This window comes from Miniopterus schreibersii, assembly GCF_964146895.1.
Source record: "Miniopterus schreibersii genome assembly, chromosome: 10".
Classification (NCBI taxonomy): domain Eukaryota; kingdom Metazoa; phylum Chordata; class Mammalia; order Chiroptera; family Miniopteridae; genus Miniopterus; species Miniopterus schreibersii.
Window position 1 is genome coordinate 46,768,660 of NC_138110.1, and position 25,468 is coordinate 46,794,127.

The 25,468-nt window shown below is 40.2% G+C and overlaps 1 protein-coding gene across 3 annotated transcripts; it reads left to right on the forward strand.

Annotated features, from left to right (window-relative positions):
• Window positions 1-20,410, forward strand: NAPG (NSF attachment protein gamma). Of its 3 annotated transcripts, XM_081148810.1 has the most exons (12): window positions 1,700-1,849; window positions 3,895-3,962; window positions 6,083-6,167; window positions 6,882-6,899; window positions 7,556-7,586; window positions 11,026-11,135; window positions 11,251-11,317; window positions 11,612-11,682; window positions 14,346-14,424; window positions 16,267-16,346; window positions 16,908-17,037; window positions 18,108-20,393. In XM_081148810.1, exons 1-12 carry the CDS (start codon window positions 1,794-1,796, stop codon window positions 18,249-18,251), a joined length of 939 nt encoding a protein of 312 aa, XP_081004936.1. In that variant the 5' UTR covers window positions 1,700-1,793; the 3' UTR covers window positions 18,252-20,393. The 3 variants fall into 3 exon arrangements, with proteins under 3 accessions (XP_081004937.1, XP_081004938.1, XP_081004936.1); XM_081148811.1 differs by lacking the exon at window positions 6,882-6,899 and having other exon boundaries at window positions 1-1,849; window positions 6,083-6,179; window positions 18,108-20,410; XM_081148812.1 differs by lacking the exons at window positions 6,083-6,167; window positions 6,882-6,899 and having other exon boundaries at window positions 1,694-1,849.
• Window positions 20,411-25,468: the final 5,058 nt, after the last annotated feature.

The window sequence follows — 25,468 nt, forward strand, 5'->3', positions numbered from 1 at the left end:
TGATGGCACTGGTTGGTCAGTAACTTTAATTTCGCTTAAAAATGTAAGGCTTTTTGTTTGCTGATACAGGCACCAGCAACAGTCCTCTTGTACTTAATCAGTCATCCCAGAGCGATGTTGGACTGGAAGTCATCACAGCCACAGTGTTTTGCAGTTCCTCTATTTTTCCCAACTCTTGAATCTGGACTTGCAGAAGTGATGTAGGTCCTGGGAGCCTAGGCCTTATGACCCTGTAACTTCCACTCTTACCCTCTTGGAATGCTGTGTCCTTCATATAAGGAAGCTCAGGCTGGACAGTGGGGTGATGGGCGGCCTCGTGCTTGGGTGGTTTTGAGACTGGGAGCTTTGAGAAGGAGCCTGCCTACATCCATCCAGGAGAGTGGGTGAGTGATCTGACCTGTGGCAGGTGGTGTCGTTGCCCAGCAGCACCAAAGGTCTCCCTGATGTTTATCATCATAAACATGAGTAATGTTGGCATCAGGCTGGTTTGTTTTACTCGAGCCACTTCACTTGCCTAAGAGTAGCGCCACCGTAGGAGGAGCGCTGGGGTTTTGCAGACAAGAAGGGAGAAGGGGGCAGGAGGCTGAGGGTCCATGCAAGATAAGCTAAGAGGATGGCGCGTGGCATTCGTGCTGGGAAGGGGAGTATGGATACGAGCAGGGGGGGAGAAGGTGAGTTCCGCGGGAGGCGAGGGATTGCTGGCGCCAGGAAAGGCAGCTGGGACGGCAGGAGGAGCTGAGGCGGGCTGCTGGAGACCGACGCCGCGGAGGAGGCATCAGTCAGTAAGGGCCGGGGTCCAGTCCTGGAGGAGGCATCGGTCAGTAAGGGCCGGGGTCCAGTCCTGGAGGAGGCACCGGTCAGTAAGGGCCGGGGTCCAGTCCTGGAGGAGGTATTACAGTCAGTAAGGCCCGGGGTCCGTCCTGGAGGAGGCATCGGTCAGTAAGGGCCGGGGTCCAGTCCTGGAGGAGGCATCGGTCAGTAAGGGCCCGGGGTCCGTCCTGGAGGAGGCATCGGTCAGTAAGGCCCGGGGTCCGTCCTGGAGGAGGCATCGGTCAGTAAGGGCCGGGGTCCAGTCCTGGAGGAGGCATCAGTCAGTAAGGCCCGGGGTCCAGTCCCGCGGCGGCGGCTGAGCCGTGCGGCTCGAGGGCGTGGACGCCGCAGGACGGCCCCTGCGAGCCGACGTCGCCGTGATTCCCGCAGGCGGTCGGAGCCGCCCTCCCGCCCTCCGCGGTTCCTGCAGAGCACTGGCCGCGGTCTGTGGACCCAGCGCTCATTTGACAGTCAGCAGGACTGAGCCTGGGGCTGCTTACTGACTGCCGCGCAGCTGGCGCTGGAAAAGCAAAATGAAAAAGCGAACCCTTTAGCTCTGGAACAAATGGCACACACACAACGCGCTTTCGCGTGACTGGGAAGGCACGGCTCCGCGGGCGCCGGGTCAGCTCCCGCCCGCTGTGTCCCTGCTGCTCCCCGGGTGCTGAGAACAGTGCCCCCCACGCCGGAGCGCTCAGTACGTCTTTGTTGAACGAAGGAACGAACGAGGGGCCGAGCAGCGCCTCCAGCAGCACCGCCGGCGCGGGCCCAGCCGCCCCAAGGGCCCGCCCGTCCGTGCGCCTGCGCAGTGCGTGCCCGCCCCGCGTGCCGACGGGCGTCCGCCCCGGCTTCGCCTCGCTAGGTTTGAGCCCTGCCGGCCCCTGTAGCCGCAGGGCCGTCGCGGCGTCGCGGCTTCCTCCTCCGCGTTCTCACGCCTGCGGAGCTGGGCTCTTTCCTTCTACGTCAGCGGCTGGGCCGTGGAGATGGCGGCTCAGAAGATAAATGAGGGGCTGGAGCACATCGCCAAAGCTGAGAAATAGTGAGTGAGAGACTCTGGTTTGCTCCTCTGTGTGGGCCCTGGGGCCGCCCCCTCTCTGGCTCGGGCTTAGCGCCCGGGAGTTGGAAGGAGGGCCCGGGGGGCGGGGCGGGGGGTGTTGGCGGCGGCCTGCGGGGGGCCGGAGGCGCAGGCCGCTGCAGGGAGGGAAGCGTGGTTGCCCCCCAGCCCGCCGCTCCCCGCCGGGAGTGGTCCAGGTGCCCTTTCTGGGGAGGGGTGTGTGGAGGTTCCCCTCCTTTTGCTGTAACCTGGGCTTCTGAACCTGGCGCCGGGCCGGGTGACTCCCTGCGTTGGGGGCCGCCCTGTGCATTGCAGCGCGTTTCGCAGCATCCCTGGCCTGTACCTTCTAGATATCAGCCGCATTCCTCTCCTCGCTCCCTGTTTGTGACAACTAAAACTGTCCTCGCGGAAGATGAAATCGCCTAGTTGAGAACTACTGCTCTTAAAGACTCCCCTGTGTTGGGGAGTGGGCTACACATTTACCCTGAAAATTTCTGGGTGGCCCCTTGTCATGTGTCTCTATACTCTTCCTGGTTTTGTGGGCTTTGGTCCTATGGAAAATGATTAAACTTTTGGCCTCAACAGAATTTTTTTATTGAGTCTTTTGACAAAAATAGTCAAAACAGGTATAGCCATTAAAGTGCCTTCTCACTTCCGAATTAGAGATGCTTAGTTGACTGGGGATGCTTTGCTATATTTTTAAATCTCTAGCCCTTTCATGTGTAGCCCCTTAGACAATTGGGTGATTATACCTTATTTTTGGTGGAATTTTAAAAATTCTGGTAAAATATACAGAACGTCATGAGTCTTTTGATTGGCGTGGAGGGTTAAATTTTTGTTTGATTGCATACTTCCTCAATTTTGTGGATTAGAGTGGACAGGCTACAAATTAAGGATTTTTCTGAGCAAAAATATTCTTGGTGAGCTTTAAAAATTGCATTATAAATCTGCATCTTATACCAGTATATACATAAATACAATTATTAAATAAACAATTGGCAGAAAAATGTTCCTTTAAAGTCAGAGCCTCTGGGCAGTTCACACAGCTGTCACAAAATGGTGTACTTCTGAGGGCCCAAAGGGATTCCTCATCTCTCAGGTAACGTTTGAAGCTAACGTTGTTATATATATATAAGCTAATTGAATTAAATTCAGGATCTAAGATGGTGTTTATTTAGCAGTTCTTATGCACACCCAAACTTGATAGTCACTATATTAATTTAAACTGGAAAGATGAAATTATTTTAAATCAAAGCAAGAAAATAAAGTATTGCAGAAAGAGCAAGTAAGGCAAGTACTCAAAATTGATTGTCCTTTGGTCTGGCATCTGAGAAGCCAGTAGTGATCTTTGAAAGCTGCATCTGTTTCCATAACATCCTTGTCTATCTGGTTATTTTTCCTGTTCACTGGTGGCTAATTTGCAGCCTTTTTTGGCAACTACCTCTGTTGTTCCTCTGAATGTTTGTATTCTGCCCTGTCTTTAAGGTCTCCCTATAGGATCTTAGCTGGGCCTTTGGTGTGGCACATGCTGATGACTCCTCATTTAATCTCTCTAGCCTCTCCTGAGCTTCAAGCCTCACCAATCCAAAGGCTTACTTGATGATGCGCTTTAGAGGGCTTCAAACTTTAATGTGGCTCAGGGCTTGTTACACCCTGGGTTTTTGCTGCCACCCCAGAGTTTCCTGTTCGGTTCTGTGGGTCTCGGGTGGGTCTCGGATTGGTCTCAACAATTTACTTTCCTAGCACATTTCCAGCTGGCCTAGGGACCATGCACTGAGAATCTCTGCTATAGTTGGAATTATACAGGCATTTCAAAAGGAGAAAAACCATGTCTATGGCAGTGAGAGGTAAAATGATGAGGATGTATTAAATTGTAAATAAGGTTGGATGGAGGTTGTCCAGATGGGGACTTGTTACCTGATGGTTTCTCCTCCTATTTTTTAATGACCCATGAAGTCATGACAGGCAGAGTTCTGACTTATAAATATGTTTGATAACTTCTAAGATATATGTCTTTCTTTCATTTTTAGCCTGAAAACTGGTTTTTTAAAGTGGAAGCCAGATTATGACAGTGCTGCTTCTGAATATGGAAAAGCAGGTATGTGTGACTATAGCCCAGTAACTCCAGTGTGCAATCTTAAAGCAGGCTGGTAACTTCCTCTCAGCATAGTATTTACTCAGTGCTTCCTGTAAGATTCTAATAGTTAAATAACAACAACCACCTCCCCAAGGCCTTGCGTTTTTTACACTCACTATTTTCAAATGTGAGTCAGAGATCTCCGTACTCCTGCCTCTCATGACAGCAGAGATGAGTGGAATTGGCAGAATTTGGCTGCAGGATTTTAACGTTGTTTATATATTCTTAAACTTTAGTCAGTTGCATAATATTTTTAGGAGTTTTGCCATATTCTTTTATTACACTTCCTATTATTGAATTTTTGTGTGTTAATTTTTTAAAAATTAGTCTTATTGTAAGAAGATCTAAAATCATGTATTTGGCACGTGTTATTTTTTTTTCTTATGAGCTTCAGTTTGAGATACAATGATAAACGTTCATGAGTGTTCAGCTACATAAAAATTAGAATATATTTGTATGTAAGATAAAAGTGATCTGAAATATGCAGCAGACGGGCTTTACTAAAAATTTAGCATTTTAAATTATGGAAATGTAGCTTTCAGGATATTCATGATTATTCTGGATATAAAGCATAGTGCAGTTTGAAGTACCCTGAATACATTTTACAGTTGTGTTTCAGTGAAAACCCTGATTACTCTCCTAGCATATCACCAAAGAAAAAAGAAATCGGATAAATTGAAACTGATAAGAACAATAAGTGTTACTTTCTAGATAATAAAAGAAATTACAACAAATGAGTCTTTAGCACTTTTATTTAAACCCTGAGTAAATTCTCTCTGATATTTAATATATCTTTATTGATTTCAGAGAGAGGAAAGGAGAGGGGGAGAGAGAGAGAGAAACATCAATGATGAGAGAGTCATTGATCGAGCCCGCAATCCGGGCATGTGCCCTGACCAGGAATTGAACCCTGATTGCCTGAATCCTAGGTTGACACTCAACCGCTGAGCCACGCCCGGCTGGGGTCTGATATTTATATATCATATTTAAAGGGGAAATTATTAAAAGTTTAAACTTCATATGGATTTTATGAGCACCTTGTACAAGAAGCTTTTGTAATGAGAGGGCACAACCTTTTCCAAATTTCCATGAGGGAAATCTGACATAGATTTGTTGTATATGCATCTGAGACCATGAGCTGCTTTCAAAAATATTTCAGGTCATATTTTCCCATTAAAACAGTCTTTGTTTATTTTCTCCAAGGTTTATGCAAAATAAGTTTAAATCAGTAGAATAAATATGGAATAGTTTCAGTAGTTTATTTTCAATATTTTATTAAAGAGAATTTTAAGAGTGCATTTTTAACAAATAACTTTTTTCTTAAAGTTGTATCCTTTTTACATATTTGTAAGCAACCTTTGGTAAGTTTACCAAATCTGTAGCATCATATATTAGGGCCAGTTCTCATTGTTTTGTTCTGATGATGACATTTAACAACAGTGAGCAATGTGTTTTAACGTTTTGGATATTGAGGTGTTTTTTTTTTCACAGAAACCTAAACAGTGCAAAATGCATTTATTTTTGAAAACTCCATTTTTAATTTTTTAGAAGTTTATTTAAATATTGTGCCAAAGAGGAGGGCTTATTATAAAAACATTTAATGTGTTTGTTGATCTTTATTTTTAAATAATTTAAAAGATGGAATAAGCTATATCTAAAGCACTGGTTATTATTATTATTAAATGTAAAACTGGTGAAGTAAGGTACTGTTTTTTGTGACAGTGCCTGTTATTTGGGAACATTGGTTTGACTGATGAGAACTTAGGTTCTCAAAGCTTAGATGTTGGTGTTAGAAAGACTTCTTCATGTTGACTGGAAGTAGCACTGATTTGTAGCGAATAGTTTGCAATTAAAAAAAGCAACCAAACTTTAGAAAATATTCTAAGTTATTGATCATCAAAAAGTAAGAAAATTGCTTTAGAAAAAGTAATACTTTATAGTTTTTTGAACTTCCTAAGTATTTGATTAAAATAAGTATATGTATTTTCTAATACTTTACACATGATGCAGATTTTGGTAATGATTCATTTGAAATTTTTTAAGTGATGGAAATGGAAAGTCTTTCTGTTGTTTTATTTCAGCTCTTGCTTTTAAAAATGCCAAACAGTTTGAGCAAGCAAAAGATGCCTGCCTGAGAGAAGCTGTTGCCCATGAGAATAACAGGGCGTATCTTTTTCAGCCTTTAAAAAGGACTTAACAATTCAATGATTTTGACAAAGGCATATTTTCTCTTATAAGTTTGCTACGCATGGAGTACAATGCTATTAAATTAGAAAATGATTAGAAAAACTCTGCATATTTAAACTCTGAAGGGGCATTTATAGAGACTTATGATCATAAGGTCCTTACTGCTTTGCAGAGCTACATTTGAGAGTTTATTTCTGCTTTTTCTCACTTTGCTTGATGATGATTTTACTTGGGATGAAGTGATGAAAATCTGTAGACAGACACCGAACAATGAAGAGTATTGGTATTGGAGATGTATAAACTGCTATATGAATTTTTTAAATATAGTCTTTCTCGGGTATTTGAAACAAGGTTTATAAGTAGTTCAAAACAATAAATTTTCCTGAAGTTTTTTTAAAACTTATACTGAAAAATGTTTATTTTTGTCTCACTTGCTAATGTTATGGTTATAATAACCTTGCATTTTAGTAAAACTCTTCAGATTAATGCATAATGGACCTAGTTTAAAATCTGTGTGGTGTTCTTGTGAATTATGTAGTTTTAAGAGGCATCAGCAGGCAGAAAATGCAGGATTTGCCTTTTGGATCACAACTAAGGCAGTGATCTAGTTACCTTTGTCTTTTAAATAGTAAATACTTAGAGATGTTTGATTTTCTTTTTTTCCTTAATTTTGACTTTATTACATCCATTCAGTCTTTTTCATGCTGCCAAGTAAGTAAAGATTCTCCCACATTTTCATGTGTTTGCAGATTATTGTTTTAAATGTTGATGTTTTTCCATGGGTCAGTAAATTTTATCTAAATTATAAATTTGTAAATAGTGAATTCTTTTGTATTGATTTAAATAAAAATCATTTCCATTTGTTTCAGTCTTCACCTGAACCTTAAAACCTGAGCTCTCCTAAGATATATAGTGTTTCAATTAAATTCACCTTGATACTTTTAGGACCATTTTGTTCAGTAACCTATGAAAAACCAAGTATGTTAGAATCTCTTGTTTCCCTCTTTCTTGATAGATAATAGTGCCTATGGAGAAAAATAGGAAGCTTTCTCCTGCTCATTTGGAGAGTACTTATTTGTTTCAAAACTTGTATTTAGGCTTGTCAAATAGACCCTCATTTGACCTTTCTGAATCATACTTAATTTTGCATCTGCAAAATAAAATCCCTTCAGCTCAGATGCCTGATGTTTCTAAGGCATTATTGCCCATGAAAATAAAAAGAAAATATATGCTGTGTGCTAATACAAGCCTAAAGTAAAATGTAGTGCCTGGGCCAGTTAAAAGTGGAATAACTTCCCGTAGCTGTAGTAGAAAGTTTCTCCTCATTTCTTTAAGGTCTCATCCAGGAAATTATATTCTCTTTGCAGAGCTTATGAGCAAGCTGGCATGATGCTGAAGGTCAGTGATGTTTTGTCACAACTGTTATATAAGTAAAATGAATTAACTGCATGGTATTGAAGTAAATTTACGTTAAAGTTGAAAAGTCTCCTTATAAGACGAGAGATGTTGTCCAAAGCAATACTAATTGGACCTATAGGGCCCATTGTGTTTGTCATAAGATAGGAAGTTTTAAAAGTGAAATTTAAGAGAGAACGTATTAGAGGGATCTGGGAACCCCAAGGCTCTAAGCTTTGTACCCAGGAGAGTGTATCACTAAACAAAGAGCTATGTGGGAGGTTTCCCTACTTTTGAGAAATTTAGAACATTTTAATGTAGTAAAAATTTGCAAGTATATATACTTCACTACCCTTGGGTTATAGAAAAGAGAGATTTTTGCTTGTTTTATAAATAACCAGTTGGCATTGAAGAGAACCAAAGACTTAAGCTGTTGCTATTTAACTTTGATTCTTCTTGAATGGAATATTTTTACTAGTGGGCTGTGCCGCTTTTTATATTTCTGCTTCTTAAAAACAGGTTGGGAATTAATATCCTGTTGTGAAACAGAGCATACTGCTTTATGACACTGACTCTCAGAGTATGCCAGTGGCCATTGAAACCTAACGTTTTCCTTCTCATTTTTATGTTCTCTAATATGGTAAAAAGTTGTTTTAAATTATTTGTATAAAGCCTTGTTTTAAGAGCTTTGTTTTTTAATTTTTACAACTTCTATAATCTTAATTTACTGATTTCTTTTTTAAGTGAGCACATGGTCACATTATAGAACATTTAGAAACTCTGAAACAATTCAAGAATGTTAGTAATTGCTATTAACATCTTTAGTTTTCTTTCTAGTTATTTTCACATGTACATTTTCATATACATAGAAAACAGATAATGTTCTACATGCAGTTTTGTATCTTTTTATATTTAACATTTTCAGGAAGATTTTCTAATATCATTAAAAAAAATACTTTTAAGGGTTTTAAGAATTTTCATTGCCTTTGACCCAGGAATTTTAATTCTGTCATAAAAAAATGGAGAAATAGGTTCCATTGAGACTAGGAAATGCCAAGGTACCTCATGATATCTTGGTGTACTTTGTGCCTGTTATTAGGATACACTGTCTTGATACAGAAATGCTAGAACACTAATACATAATTTTCACAGCCTCCGTTTATGTGGCTTTAGTTTTCAAAGGTTATTAGCAGAAATCATTTCCTTTTCTCCAGTATCTGTTTAATTTGAGGATTTGAAAGGCACGGTCTCAAATGAAGGAAAAATAAACCTATGGATAGGGGAAAAGACAAAAGAAAATACTTTCTGGCATTCTCTTGTATTTAAGTTAAAATGCCTTTGAACAGTCTTGGCACCATTAGGAGTCCCGTGCTATGGGTCCACAGTTTGTTCTGAGGGATAAAATTCCCACCATTTGTCATACAAACCTTCACATTCATCCCCCAACAAGGCTTAGGAAGGACAGTTTGCCCAGGGGAAGAAGACATAGGAATTTGTTGGCTCAGCCTCTGGTTCTGTCATTTTACCACTGTTGTGATTTCATATCCTGTTTGCTCTAAAGAAGTGATAAGGTGACTAAGGCACACAAGCCACTGAAAATAGGTGTATTTAAATTTTGTTCTTTGTGATTTTGCCATACTAGAAGAACGCGGTGAGTATAAAACAGTCTAACTTTTAAGTAGGCAGCCCATCCTTTTTTTATGGAGAGGTGTCAGTGTTGTGGTTAGGCCTCCGCTACTCATAGCCATGCTTATTTGATGCAAAAGCAGGAAAAGGTACTTAATTTTTAAACACATAAGTTAGATGGTATTTCATATTTCCCTTCCATGTAGCTACTGCTCTCTATGTGTTATCTGTGAGGGTAAGACTCATGAAGGATAGTACCCTGTGATATATTTCTTTAATCCCTTTAATGTTTTATATATTGTAGATTCTCAGTATAGATTTATTTAATTAATGGATAAGTGAATCAGGGGAGAAATACTCTGTAAAAACCTAAGTAACCCTTAGGATGAAAGTGGGTGAAATAGATTTCGTTAGACTTAACCCTTCCCTTCCCTTCCTACCAAATATCCTTCAACATATACCATAGACACTTGATTCTTTCCTTGACCTTTGATTTCTATAACAAAAAAAGATTCTTTTCATTGAGGGTTGAGGTCATATTAACTGATATCTTTCCACTTGAATTCAGTAGCAACTTATTTTTTGTAGTATCTTTCAGTCTGTCTTATTTATCTTCGTAGCTAAATAATAAAAAAGTTATATTTTGAAGTCTAAGAATGAGACTAAGCTTTGTATCCTGAAAAAACATTGTCCAAGTAGTGAGGAACTGAATAGGCAGGTTTGAAAACAACCCAGGATTTGTCAGCATGGAGCCTACTTTAAGATACAACATGTCAATCCTAAGTAAATAACGCCTATGTACTTTATATTGAGCTTTTCAATGAATTTTTTAGTTTTTAAAAAAGTTTTGATAGGGAGATATTAGATATGAGGTCCACAGGATGTTGGAACTTAATGGTGTAATGGTAAGACATAGAGTCACCCATTGATCGCATTCAGCATGGGAGATGGTGGCAAACTCAGATGAACAGGGCATAGGGGAGTGACTGAAATGAAGGAGGTGGGCCTGGTGTGCAGGGCAGTAGGAAATGGGGAGAATGGAGGCTACGGGAGGTGGTATACCTCCACCAGGACAGTGCTACTCATCGCTAGGCTGTTACTGCCATGCAGGAGTGCAAGGCTGCTGATGCCATAGCTTTTCATATTTTTAAAAAAATAGGGAGTCATAAAACTTTTGTGAAAGTATCTGATTAAAAATACTGAACGGTTCAAACAAGGCGCACTTGGGAGTAAGATGCAGCCCTTGGGCTGCCAGTTTGCAACCTTTGGCATAGGCCTGTGTCTAGTAGGGACTCAGTAAACGTTCAGATTAATTTTGTGTTGTTTTTTTTTTTAAAATATATATCTTTATTGATTTCAGAGAGAGGAAAGGAGAGGGGGAGAGAGTGAGAGAGAATCATTGATTGGCTGTGTCCTGCAGGCCCCCCACTGGGGATCAAGCCTTGATCTCCTGGATCATAGGTTGATGCTCAATTGCTGAGCCATGCCATCTAGGCCGTTGAAAGAACTTTGAATGCTTGCAAAACAGTAAAGAGCAACTGTTTTGATTTGTACTCTTGGTATAGTTTCCCTGAAATTCTGTGAAGTGATGATGAATTCTGTGTAGAAATTAACCGATACATACTTGGTTTGGCTAAATGAAGCTTGATGGGGAGAGTAACCATGTGTAGGCAATTTCATTTTAAGTATATTTTCTTGTATAAGATTTGAGTCATTTACTTTCATGAAGCAGGGATAAAATCACTGAATTTTAGATTAACTTTGTATTTCTTAAATTGATGCATTTACTGATCTGTGTTCTGTCCTTTGCCTAAAGGAGATGCAACAACTACCACAGGCTGTTCAGCTGATCGAGAAAGCCAGCATGATGTATCTCGAGAATGGCACCCCTGACACAGCAGCCATGGCCTTGGAGCGAGCTGGAAAGTGAGTGTATGGAACAGTCTCTGCATAGAAGTTATTATCTTTTTGTTTTAATAAAGTCCTTTGAAAAACAAGTATTCTATTTCTCACACAAGTCAAATTTTCTTGTCTGATTTAGACTTATAGAAAATGTAAATCCAGAAAAGGCTGTACAGTTGTACCAACAGACAGCTAATGTCTTTGAAGTAAGTTTGAATTTTATTTTTTTTCTTTAAGTATAGTTAGAGTGTTTAGATTCATAATATGTAGGAAAACAGAGAAATGCAGTGGTTACTTTTTAAAACTTTTCTGTGCTCAGAGCTGAACTCTATTTTTCTCTGTTAATAGTTAAATGGACGAGCAGCTTTGGTGTCACCCTCCCAGCACCACCCTCTCATCCCCATATTGAGTGCCATGACTTTTTTATTAGGTAATTATTGGAGGAAAAAAAGATTCCTTCAATAAAGCAGCCAACACTCTCTTTTGTTTGATTCCTTTAGAATGAGGAACGTTTACGACAGGCAGTTGAATTACTAGGAAAAGCCTCCAGGCTGCTAGTACGAGGACGCAGGTAAGTTTTCCAAAACTGTGTTCATGTATGTCCACGTATACTGTTAGTTCATGTTTGGAACTGTTCAGTAATTTTGGGAACAGCTTGTTAATCCTTTTGGTGTAAGCCATAGACATACCAGGTGACCCAGTAGAAATATTGATGTTTGTAAGATGGGACATTGAGTTAAATATTAAAAGATCTGCTGTTTTTCTAAAGTGTAATCTCAAAAAGTATCATGCGTTGTACTTCTGTTGGCTCAGCAGCATGAGAGAGTTTTCTTGATCTGGTATTTAGTTAGATTATAATGTCTCTTGTTTTTTGAGGAGAAATATCTACATAGGTATAAGTAACAAAATGCCCTGAAAATGTAAATGGACAGCTTTTTGATAGCCAAATAGTGTCATTCAATAAAGTATTTAGTTTTTTATCCTTTATATGACAAATAGCTGGACCCCAGAAACCTAGAATTCCTAATGGATTTTTCTTTGTTTTTTACATTACCTCAACTTAAGCTTTAATAAGCAATTTGTCATTCATAAAATTCTGTTTCCTGAGATCTCGTTTAATAACATTTAAGATAAACCCTTAGAAGACTGTAAGTCTGAAGGTACATATCTTAATTGAAATTTGCCTCTAGCTATCCAGTGACAGGAAAGACCCAAGATATATTTTGTTACAGAATCAAAAAAGAAATGACTGAAGAATCTGTTGATCCCTGAGACTGAATTAAAGCTTTTTCTTCATTCATACATCAGAATAAATTAATACAGAATTAATAACTATTAAATGTTCTCATTTAAATATACAACTTTATAAGTCCTTTTATCATTGATTGATTTAGGTGTTTCGGGGTTTTTTTGGGGGTCTAAACAACATTTTTATTTGGTTTTAAATTAGGACTTTGTATTAAACCATGAAGCAAAATTTAACTTATAAGTCAGCCTTGGGTCATTACCTTTATCTTAGTAATCTTGCCTTCCTAGAAGTTAACTGAAATGCTAATTCTGGCAATTTCCAACTAATAATCAGTGGTTTAATTAAGTTTAATCTCAGGAAGGGTTTCCTGCAGAAACAAAGCTGCTTGTAGTGGTGGTTTCAGGCTGTTACAGAATAGCTGAACTGAAAGGTAGTACCTGGATTCTAACTCATGACACCCAATCTCTAACCTTTCAAGGGCTCACTGATTAGGTCAGGCCCATCCAGGCTTTCATTGATTCATTCAAAGTCAGTTGTGTAGTATCCTCACAGGAATGGTATCCCATCATATTCAGAAGCCTTGCACACATTCAAGGGGAGGTTGTTACAGGGAGTGTATATGAGGAGCCAGAATCTTGGGGGCAATCTTAGAATTCTGCTACCATGCCCAGCTTATAACCAACTTTGTTCCCACAATTTAGCACGTTGAGCTTTAGAAATTCAGAATGCATTTCTCTAATGAGTCTTATTTTATGAGACAGTAAGTTGACAGGGCACGGCCCACAAAAATTCGAATTTATAATGTGAGTTAAACCAAGCCACTGTGTGTATTTTTGTATGCAGACATTTTTTAGAAGTAATGACTGACACAGGAAAATATTGTATAACATTTTTGTACTTTTAATTTGAGTCATAGCAACACCTTTCTCCCTCTGTATCCTAACAGTGCAGACTGCTTGCTCCTTTTGGCTGTTGGGATGAGAGAAATAGTGAAGACTGAAATTCATCCAGGCACAAGTTAGATGTTAGTAAGGGAGTCCTGGAATTAGGAGTACAGACTTGGGCAAAAGTAGGTTAAATTACGTCTTCATTACCTGAAAAACATCATAAATAAGGATACGAAATAACAATAATGTGACAAATAACACAAATAAAAAATACAACAATTAACAAATAAGTAATAATACTAGAATAAACTCTGTTTCACATACAACTGTAAACCTACTTTTGGCAACCGCTTTATCACAGCTTTACTGGGAGGCGATCTGATTAGGCTTTGATGGGATTTGGGTTGGGGAGGCAAGCAAGGGTAGGGCCTTGGAGGATCAGCAAAGATTTTTGGTGATCCCTTCCCTTTCATTCTGCTGTCTGGGCTAGAAGGAAAGGAAAATGGGAGAGTAGACAGAAAAAGTGAATGTTGAGAATCAGAGGTGGCAGGAAGGACTTCTCTAGCCTCGACCTGCCTGCCCTCCTCTGCTGCCCTTTTCGGCACTGGGCACTGTTAGGGCTCACCAAGGCGGCACTGAGTGGGACAATGAGGACAGAGTGGGAGAGGTGATCCTCAGTGGGAGGCCATGCTCTCTGGGCATCTGGGTGGCCTTGCCATGGAAGGAAAGAAGTCTGGGATGAGTAAATGGAGGGCTGTCTCATGCATTTCATAAACATCCATAAAGCAGTTTATTGAATTTGATAGATACTGATTATTGAATGATCCTTACCAGACTTAAAACTCTCCATGTGAAGTAACCTATCTAAGTTCTCTTGCTTTGTCTGTCTGCTTGATGCTTATAAGGGCAGGTTGAGCATTTAAAAGATAAGCCATATGAGCAGAGCTCATGGAAACATGGGCTACGGAACAGATGCTAAAATGCTGTTACCTTCTTTATTTCTCTAAAAACTATAATATCAAATACATTACAAGAATGATCTCTGCCATAGATCATTTAGACCTAGTTTGTTTGACATTTCTTTGTTTTTATCTTTAGGTTTGATGAAGCGGCACTCTCTATTCAGAAAGAAAAAAATATTTATAAGGAAATTGAGAATTATCCAACTTGTTATAAGGTATATTTTAAAAGTGCTTATTTTTGACTTTACATTAGATAATTTTCCATATTGGTATAAATATGTACCTGTAACCAGATTCCATCGATGTTTGTGCATTTGTTAAAATAATGCTTTCTGGGCCTCTATTTTTGGCCAAGATGGAGTAAGTCTACTGCAGCCTCCCTCCTATTGATTACAACTAAAACTTCAGACAAAATACAAAAAGCAATTACTTTGAAAAGTAAATAGAGCAGATCGAAGGAGGGGAGTAAACACTTGGAGAAGCAACCAATATGATTGGGAGCAGGTTTCCAGGATTTTTTCCTATTTCCTCTTGTGGCTTTGACTTAAGAGAAGCCCCAGTCCTGGAGCTGGGCCGCAGAGGCTCCAGCAGCTAAAACTCCTAAAGGACCCGTCTATCTCATCTTTCTAAGCAGAGGAACTGGGGAGGGGCCCATTGTTTTCCTCGTTGTTTCTTCCTTGGCTTTGCCCTCGGGGGAAGTCCTAGTGTGTGGTGGTGGTCAGGCAGGTAAAACCTGGTCTCTGGCCAGAGGAACTGGGAAGATGAGCTAAGAGAGCAAGGAGAAAACCCTGGAAAGGGGAGCTGGAATAGGGAATCCCCTGAGTGTGTGTGTGTGCGCGTGCGCGCGCAGGCCACACAGGTCTTGAGTTTACTGTCCAGCTGTGCCTGTGCGGGACAGACCCAGAGGCAGAGCATAGGCTTGGAGAACTGCAGTAGCATTAAACCACTGTCCAGGGCTCATAGCGCCCTTGCCAGGATCACGCATGGGGCAGAGCCCAAGCAGCAGAGCAGAGGGACTGAACGAAGGTTAGAGCCACTGTGCACCAGAAGCAGACAAAGCATGCAGTCTGAGCCTGGCGGGCAATTGCCTGCTGGAAACATCCACCTCTCCTGAGAATTATAGGAGAGTCTATGCAGCGCAACATTCACAGTGTCCAGGGTGCAGTTCCAAACTATTGACGATAGGAAGAACCAGGCAAATAGGACCAGTTGTCAAGGGAAAAGATAACAGGCCAACAGAGATGACTTGGGTGTTAGAATTATCAGATCAGGACTTTGAAGCAGCTTTCATAATTTTGAGTGAGGCAAAGGTAAACAGGTGAATGAATAGAGGACAGATTTTTTTAAATAGGAACTATAAAAATCAACTAAATGAGAATATTAGAACCGAAAAAGCAGTATGTGAAATGAAATACTAGATGGGCTTATTATCACACTGGACATGAGAAAATTCAGGGAACTTGAAGATAGATTAATAAAAGTTATCTGAAAAATAGACATAAAAGATTGAAGAGCTATTTTGCCAGTAAACTATCAGTCACACTTTTGATCTTACTAATATTTTTCTTGACTTATAGTGTCATGTTTCTGTTATCTAAAGTTTTCGTTCTATTTTTTCTTAGTATCTCTTTAAGAATAAAAAGTATAATTGTAGAGTTATGCCCCCCTTTAATTCTCTTTTCAAAATTAAACCTATATAGGTATTTAAAAGAAATTTTCTTTAAAATGTGTGGTGGTGTTCCAAGGCTTTGTTACTCTAAGTGTGGTCCTCAGACTAGCAGTGTCCACCTGGGAGCTTGTTAGAAACAGCAGGATCTCAGGCTTTCTTTGGGCCCACGGACTGAGTTGTCATTTTAACAAGACCCCTGGGTAGTTTGTGTGCACATTAGCATTTGAGATGTCCTGTTTCAGTATATTTTTCCTCAGATGTCCTGTGGAAATTACTGCAGAATTTAGAAATCATTCTGTATGAAACCAGAACTCCCGAAGTTAAATTCAGGAAATTGACTTTATTAAGTAGATAAAAATTTGGACCATAATCACCTCTTTTGTTTTAGAAAACAATCGCTCAAGTCTTAGTTCATCTCCACAGAAATGACTATGTGGCTGCAGAAAGATGCGTCAGGGAGAGCTACAGGTAAGACGCTGACTGTACTGTCCAGACTCACAATGTTAATGTTTCTATTCATTTGAGATTAGTGCTTAGAAAAATAATCCTGGCTGTGAAACTGGTTAGCTTTTAAAAAAATAAATTTTATAGTAACAGAAGCACTTGACTACTATTTCAGCTTTTACAACAGTTTTACAAGTTATGTTCTTTTTTGTGTTTTCCTCCTGGGGACTTCCATGGAAGTTAGTGATTTGAATGATTTTGTTATATTTGCCTTCTAAGAAAAAAAGAACAACAAAAAAAGAAAAGTTCTTAGAACCTGTGTTACTGGAAGACCTGAATAAGGGATTTTCCTGTCAGGTGTTTAAAATGAGCAGTCTCAGTCTGGGCACTGTTGACATTTTGGGCTGTGCAGTTCTTTGTTACCAGGCTGTCCTATGCATCATAGGATGTCTAGCCTCATCCCTGACCTCTGCCCACTTGTCACAATTAAAAACATCTCCAGATGTTGCCAAACCTCTGCTGGGGGGCAGACTCACCCTGGTTGAGAAGGAACAGGTGGAGCTGTGTGGCTTGTGCTTGCTGTAGCATTCCAGGGTTTAATGGGAGCGAAGACTGCGCTGCCCTGGAACAGCTTCTTGAAGGGTATGACCAGCAAGACCAAGACCAAGTGTCCGACGTCTGCAACTCGCCCCTCTTCAAGTACATGGACAATGATGTAAGTGGCCTCTTGGTTGGCTTTCCTTTTTCCTCTTGAATGGAAGTGGCTTCTCTCTCTCTTATGGACTTTGAGATTTTTCTCTCTCTACTTTTACCTACAGATACTTCTCAAGAGGGAACTTAGCATTTGCACTGAATTTCATTATACGTTTGGATTGTTTGAGTGTCAGCCATGGAGGTTTATAGCCAGTTATTTATCCACCTAGCGTATCAACCGTATATATAATTTTAAATTCAGCCTCATTTTTCACTTTCATTTGTTGGCCTCTATAGGTTGCTTAGTTTTTTAAGTTTCTCCTGGCTCACTGTCTGAAAGAGACCCATCATGTAGTGGCTTTGTCACTCATCGACTTGTTGGAATTCCACTTCTGTGAGGACTGTGATGCAGGTTATTAGTTAGTAACTATCTGCAAGCCTCAGTTAACTGGTCTGGAGAAGTGAGCAGCTGGTCCCTGTCTTGCCAGCCTGTCGTGATGAGTAGACTGGACTGTGTTCTGAAAGCAGCCTCATGGTGCCATATATGAAAAGTGAGCTGTGACCGTGGGTTCCTCTTCTTTCAGATTTCCCTTTTTAGCAGATTTATGAGCACCAGTTCATTTGATTGTGTTTTGCAACTTTAGTCTTATGGTATCAGATCAGCTTAAGATCTTCAGTTTTTCTATCACAATGTATATAGAGGAACCATTTTTTTTCTCTCGATAAATTCTTGATAGCTTTTGTAAATTCACATATATTTTTTAAAAATTTGTCCCTAGCTTACACTCTTCATTTACTCAATAGATCTTTATCTCGTAGGCACTCTGAGTATTACTTAACTCCTTGTACACCAGTTACCTCATATTCCTAAGTGTGGAATAGAATTGACATTTTTGCTAGTTGTGCACCTGTCACATGGTCATAAGCCATCTGAGGGCAGAGCAGTGTTGAGTTTTGTTGTGGTTGTTTTTCCATCTAAGTGGTAGTGTTGGTTTTCATGAGGTAGAAAGTTAGGTTCTGCCTTTTGTTGGGAGATCATGTACGGAGATTCTAACTGTGCAGCTTTTTGAGAACATGCTTTTTCGTTGACAGTATGCTAAGCTGGGCCTGAGCTTGGTGGTCCCAGGAGGGGGAATCAAGAAGAAAGCTGCCGCAGCACCGCAGGCCAAGCCTGAAGGCACCGCTGCGCCCACTGCAGAGGAAGAGGAAGATGAATATGCAGGAGGGCTGTGCTAGGCTTTGCAGAAAGAAGGGAAGCATCCCCCTGTGCCATTCATGGCCTTGGGACATGTCTAAGGGCACCCAAACTCATTTCAGTCATGGCTTTGAATGCTAATAAAGACAAATTTTGTAGTTCCCATTTCCCCCAAATCACTCATTGTACCCACTGCCTGTGAAGCGTTTTTCTTTCTTTCCAAAGACACCAGGAGGAATTAATAGAAAAAAGTACTGTCACATTTTAATACAATTGATTTTAAAGTTTGCAAGCCATATTCTAAGACAGATTTGTTCTAAACAAAACGAAAAGGACAATAGGCATATTCTTTTTCTTGTAATCTGTTAGAGAATTTTCTTTGCATTTTATTTAACAATTGCTGCTAAAATTGAAGTTTACTGGTTAAACAAAATAATATTTTAAATATTTGTTTTGTTATGTTTTGAAAAGGAAATTTATTTCCCATAATATTAGCTACATTTAAATTAAATCTTTGTTCAGAGGTGAAATTGGAACAGGAAGCTATTTTGAGCCTTATAATATTATTTAAACCAATAAAGGATGATTTAAAGTCTTATATGTAAGTGTGAAAGTTCTGAAGGTTGCATGTGAAAGTGATTCTGTAAATGTCTTCAGTCTCTCTGAAATATGGGTATTTGTCCCACCAAAAAACCACATAGTGACTGTCTCCAAACCTGCTTTGTTCTTGATTCAGTGGGCGCTAATGTGGACCTTCTTATGCCGTCTAGTAAAGAGGTAGTTTCCACACCAATTTATATACACATTTTTTCTTCCTAAATAATTTAGAGTTGTAACAGGACAGTAACGTGACATGGGAAATACTGTATACCACAAAAATTTACCTGAAATGGGAGGATTGTGTTTGAAATACTTACATTTAAGGTACTATGCTGCCAATATTTTGTTACCTTGAAAGGTTTAGAAGCATTCCTCTTTCAACCTGTGTGGCTTAGATCCATCTCCCAGTCTATTAATTTGAAAGAGGCTCCAAACACCAGCAGTGTGCATTCTGCAGGCAGATGCTACCCAGAGTGGTTTCTTGTTCGTTCACGGCCTGTCTCTCCCCTTAGAGCCCCGTACCTGGCGCAGGTGCAGTGTGCTCAGTTTTACTAGACTTCCTGAAAATACTGTGGTGGATGGTCACGAGTGGTTTTGGTCATGGTTGGTTCTGTGGGAGACCTTAGACATTTGTGTGCCTGGGGTGGGGGGATGTTAGCATAGAAATCTCTATTGAAGGCCTGATTCAAAACACTAATAAATTTGATGTTTTGATTCCTTAAGTTGCTTGCATAGTTCAGTGAGTATCAGCTAATTTTCAGTAATTGTTTGGAGATTAATTTTGAACAATCTCAGTAAAACTATATTTAGGCCATTGTATTTAATGATGCCAACATTTCAAATTTCCTATCGTTGTACCCTTTAGGTCCAGTGAGAAGCTTCCAGAGTCTTATATTAATGCTCATTTGAGCTAATTAGCAACCTTCAAACAGGCCTGGCAGCACTTAAAAGATATTTTACACTATTTGTTTATAGACCATATTATCCGTACAGCCTTGGAAAATTTTTTTTCCCTTTTACTCTTTTCGTAGATATTAAGCAAAAATGAGGAACGATTCAGTGCATTCTGTAGCCGCAGTGCAAGTGAGTCTTAACATTAAAAGATTAATGTTAAAATAAGCACAACCTCCCTGCCCACACGTAAGAACTAATACACAGGACTTGTGGATTTCAGGGCTGTTCTGTATGGTGTCCAGTAAAAAGCATTGCTTCCACATTTATGCATTTAATTTTTCCACTTATATGTCTTTATTTTCAGAGAATAGAGTGGAAAACGTGTGTTTACAAAAGGAAAAGTTGTTTTCCAGAACTCATGTCATTACTTTTACCAAAGTGGAAGTCTGCATGAATATGCTCAGCATCTAATGTTCAATGTTCTGTTATACTGTAAGTGCAGCCAGCCCACAAAATATATGTAATATATTGATTTATTTGTATATATGCAGAGTATGGTATTTTGTGCTTTATACCTATTTTTGTCCAGCTCTTTGATGAGTAGGATATTAAATGTGTTGTTATGGAAATGCAGATTATTGCTTCAATGATAAGATAATTATGAAAATAAAATCTGAAACTATGTAAATATGATTATTCTTTTTGTCATTCATTTTGCTTTGCTTGTTTATTTCCTTTTTTCCAAGGACACATTCTTATTTATGATTCCAGCTATATTTTACAAGAACAGTATTTGTTTATTAAGTTGTATATTCTGTTTTGTGGGAGTTTAGTTCCTTTGGGAGTTACTTTAAACTACTTGGGCTTTTTAAGACACTGATTATCCAGTTACTCTATATAATACTGTACTGTCTGCTGTTTGGTGAGATGGATGACTTTTAATACATCTTCCAAAAGAAGTAATTCTTTCATTGAGTTAAGTGAGGTAAAAATACATGATTAGGGAGTTAAGAAAACTAATGTGAAATGGCATTGTTTTGCATTTAAGCATAGTTGGCACCTTAATTACCAGTGGATTTACTTATAATTAATCAGATTTTTTTGAGTTCCTGCTATGTAATATTGTCCATATTTTTCATAGAATGGGAATCAATATGATTTAATAGCTGGACTTAATAGTTAAGTTGGAGTAAGAGGTAGAGGAATGGCTCTTGGCCATAGTGCGATTTTGCATTTCTTCCTGGACACCTTGAAGTGTTCTGAGTGTGCTTTGTGGTCACCCTGGCAGTCTCATCTTAATGCTACAGTCTCCCTCTACACACACACCCCCCATTGTTTTTATTAGGCTAGTACCAATAAAAGGCTCAACATTAACTTTAACTTGTTAAATTTAAGAACATTAAAATGTCTTGAAAGAAAAAAAATCTGAAGCAAATATCAATTTTGAAAAATGAGAGCAAACCTCTTCCATTTGAGGTGTTTTTGTTTGTTTTTGTCTTTTTACTTATGGCCAGGAGACCTTTATACATAGGAGGGAACTTACAGGCTTTTTAATTAACATTCAAAGGCACTGAATAAAATTTCCTTAAATAGCCCCACCTAATAAACTAGGTTAACTAAATCCCGTTAGAGTTTAAGGCTTAAACATTTTAAATTACATTTACAATTTTTTTTTTTACATCTGATTCTCCCAAAGCTTTCAAAGGACCTAATTAGGGCAGTCTTAAAACTTTCAAAACTTTCGCAAGCAGTTAACTAACTTGTGAAGCTAATAAATTCAACTTACACATACAGTAAATAAAGTTTCTAAATTTTCAAGAACTGTGAACTTAAATTCTCAAATTAGTCACAAATATTTAAAATGAAAATAAGTCAGATTCTGTTAAATGTTTTAAGAACCTTAAATATAAACATATACAGGTTATTACCTTAATTACAAAACTTATTTCTGGCCCAGCAGAAAGGGTGATCTTCATGGGGTTGACTTTGTCAATATGAAATACTTAGTTCTGCATCTGCCCAGGGTAAATAACCTAACTTACCCAGTTAAGGGGAACAGATTTGCCATATTGGATAGGCCAAAATGCTTTGGGGACCACAATACAGTTTGCTAAATACTTGTAGGATGATTCTCCACGTGCTCAGATGAGCAAAGTTGGCCTTTTCTTTGGTTCTTATACTGTGTCAACAGAGGGCAGCAAACCTGTATCTTTTAGCTCAGGGTTTAGTTTCATAACACTGGACCACACACCCTTTGGGCATTTTTAAAACTATCCTTTGCAGTTTTGAGGGTCTTTTTAATAATAAGACCCTCTTTCAACATTTTATAGTCTGGTTTGGGTGGATATAATTCTGTACCTATAGCTCGTTTGAAGATCATTTATTTCCATACTTGATTTCAAGTATTACCTTTGGTTTCTGCATCTTTTCCATATTTCATGGATTTTAAGGCCATTATTCAGTAGTCTTTATATTGATAAACTCATAATTCATTAGGCATCATTTTAATAAGCTTAATGAAACAACTACTACTACAGGTAATGTAATCTGGATTATAGGAAAGGCATGACTTCCTAAGAAGTGGATCATTCAGGAAGGGCCAGATTGTGATGTAGTAAAAACCAACCCAAGAGTCTCAGTGGTTTGACGCAACAAAGGTTCGTTTTTATCCATGCTCCAGTTTGCATCACAGGTTAGCTGAGGGCTCTGCTCCATGTCTTCCACTCAGGGCAAGACAAGGGAGCTTTATGGATCACTGAGACAAGGGCAAGGGAATTCAGGTATCCTGCTAGCAATAAGCAGTCCATCCCAAAAGCGGCACACTGACTTCCTTGCACTCACCTCGTCACCAAGGGGCTGGAACCTTCAGCCTCCCATAGGCCTAGAAGGAGAGGAAAATCTCCCACCCTGGTGACTGCCAAATCTACTTAGGTCTTAAAGCACTTCTGGGCAGTTTTGGGGTTTTTTTGGTGACTTTTCCTAACACTCATTTAGGATTTTAATAGAAAGTAAGTTCAAACGAACATACAGAGTGAACAGCTGGTTGTTCCCTGGAGAGGTTGGAAAGCTACTCTTTCCTGTCCACTCGGAGGCTAATCCCTTTGGCAAAGCACTTCCATCTCTTCCCTGGAATGTCTGAAGCTGTCGTTTCCTAGTTATTCTGGCTTAATTAGCTGCCTGGCTCCCTTCTCTTTCATTAATATCTAACTAGCTACCTACTGGAACAGAACGATAACCGGACCTTGACATTTTCAAATCAATTGGTGAGGCGGAGCTTGGGTGGTGGTTTGTCAGGTATGGGGAAGCAGGATCCAGAAGGTTTATGGAGAGGCTGGGACTGCTCTTTTAGGTTCATGTTCCAAAGGAAAGCACTTTGTCCCTCAAAGGAACAGAGGGTGAAGAAGCAGTGGTGCTGGTATCTACCCCAAATGAGGGTGGCCAGAGTGCAAATCTGAGGTCCAACTCCTTGCTGACTTGGCAGGCCCGCCCTCTGCCCAGGAATCTTCATTTTTTTCTGCTGGACTCAGCTTGGTGTTTCCTGGGCAGGATTGTCGCCCTCCTGGGCCAAGCATCTGTGTGTGCTGGTCAGCCTCCAGAGTGCACTGGCCCTGAGCCACAGGGAGTAATTGCATTTCCACAGCCAGGAAAAAGGAGCTGTGCTCCGCTGAGGAAGCTGGATGGTGACTGCTGAGAGCAGATGCGAAACTGGTCAGGGCTGGGTGGTGGTGTCCATTGTCCCTTCAAGGGTGTCAGTCAGGAGGAGGACACCAGCCCCTCCAGGTGCTCCCAGGCGCCCTCTCCCTCTAGATTGCCCCTTCTCTCTACGCAGGGATGGGCTCTGCCTTCTCTTTCTTTTCTTTCCTTGTGAGCACATATTTTCCTGTGAATAAAAACACCTGGTCTTTCTGATGATACCTGAATTTTCAGTCTAGGCCTCATCTGTCTTCTGAGTTCTAGCCTTTCATACCCAATTACTTACCTGATCCATCTCATTTCCATGTTTCACTCTTACCGCGTCTATAAGAACAATCTGGAGTCCCATCTCCACGCTGTTCCCCTACTGCCTCATTTAGCAAAACAGCTGTGCCACCCAAATCAGAAACCAATGATTTGTCCTCCGGTGCTCCTTTGCCCGTGTCCAGTCCGTCAAAATCCATCTGTTTTCACGGTAACCATCCTAGTCCAGGAGGTGGTGTGCTGGAGGTGGCTAGTTCTCACTCCCGAGAGCTGATTATTAACACCTCATCCCAACTTTGTCATTAGTAACTTCACTTGGGTAGCTTGAAATCAGCCACAGTGGGAGTATTTCCACCATAGAAATTGACGGGCTCGATCGGGGTTTTCTCTTTTTTTCTCCGAAGGGCTGGTGTTAAACATTTCCTGTTACACCACTGGTGCAGCTGCCTTCTTTCACCTGTACTAATGCAATGGCCTCTCGCTTCCCGCTCCAATCCCTTTTCTACGCAGCAGCAAAAACAGATTTCTGGAAACAGTGGAATAGTGTTATGTCCTTCCTTAAAGCCTTTGAGAGCCTCTCCTTGCACTTGGGTAAAATTCAACCTCTTAATATGGCTTAAGCTTCATTTTGTGTCAATTACTTTCAGAAGTCAAGTCCACCTAGACTTGGGTGAGGACAGGTGTTGCCAGATGAGTACAATGATACACATGTCATGAGTATGAATTCCACAGACCTCATTTCCAGGTTGCAGCACCAACACTGTTTACATTTTATAGAACATGCATTCATTTCTAACTCTGATGCCCCATTCAGGCTGATGAAAAAAGCAATCTAGACCAGCACTGTCTAATAAAAAATGTGAGTCACATAAGCAGTTTTAAATGTTCTAGTAGTTATATTAAAAAGTAAAAAAAAAAAAAAAAAAAAACAGGCAAAATTAATTTTAATAATTTTTTTTCTTTAGCCCAATATGTATTGCTTCAGATATAAGTTGTTTCCATTGGTCCTAGAGTGTGTCCGTGGGTCACCTCAAACTCCCTGGCTTGGATTCATCTACTTGCCCTCTGCCCTGTGGCATCCAGAACAGCCTCCCCCCCCCCCCCCCCCCCCCAGGCCTCTGGAGACAGGCTCACAGGTCACTTTGTGTGGCCCTGACTTTCAGGATAGCTGCTTCCCTCTCTCAGGCCCCTTTTTGACAGCCCCAGGAGACTGGAGTCTCTCACCAGGCACTTGTCTGTCCCTAAACTTCTCACAATGATCTCACCTTTGTTGCAAAGCTTCCAAATCTGGAGGTCAGAACCCACACTCACTCTAGGCCAGGGTTCACTGGGCTCTTGCAACCTGTCTTACCTAGGAAACTCCTCCTTCCACCCAGCTTAGAGAGGGGTGGGCAAGACCCAGGCAGTGCAATTCCATATTCTCTTGTTTCCCCCACTACCTCCCTACAGGGGTTCAGAACCAGTTGCCCCAAACTGAGTCACCCTGACATGCAGATTATTTCAAGCTGAAACAAATAAGGCCTAGAAGTCTCAGGAAGAACCTTTGAGAACCTTTCTCTTTACTGCTGAAAAGAATTTAGACACAGGACTAGCTCCAGGATGGGAGATATCATCATAGATAACTGTAATTTAATCTGAAGTGATGTGATAGGGAGAAACCTGCCAAGAGGCCCTCTGATCAAAGTCCTCTCTGGGTTCTTTGTTTCAAGAGGGCTAGATATACACTTGTTTACTAAACAATAACTCTCATCTCCCTGTGAATTGCCTTACTTTCCCCTCCTTAGTTCTAAAGGACACAGGCAAATGG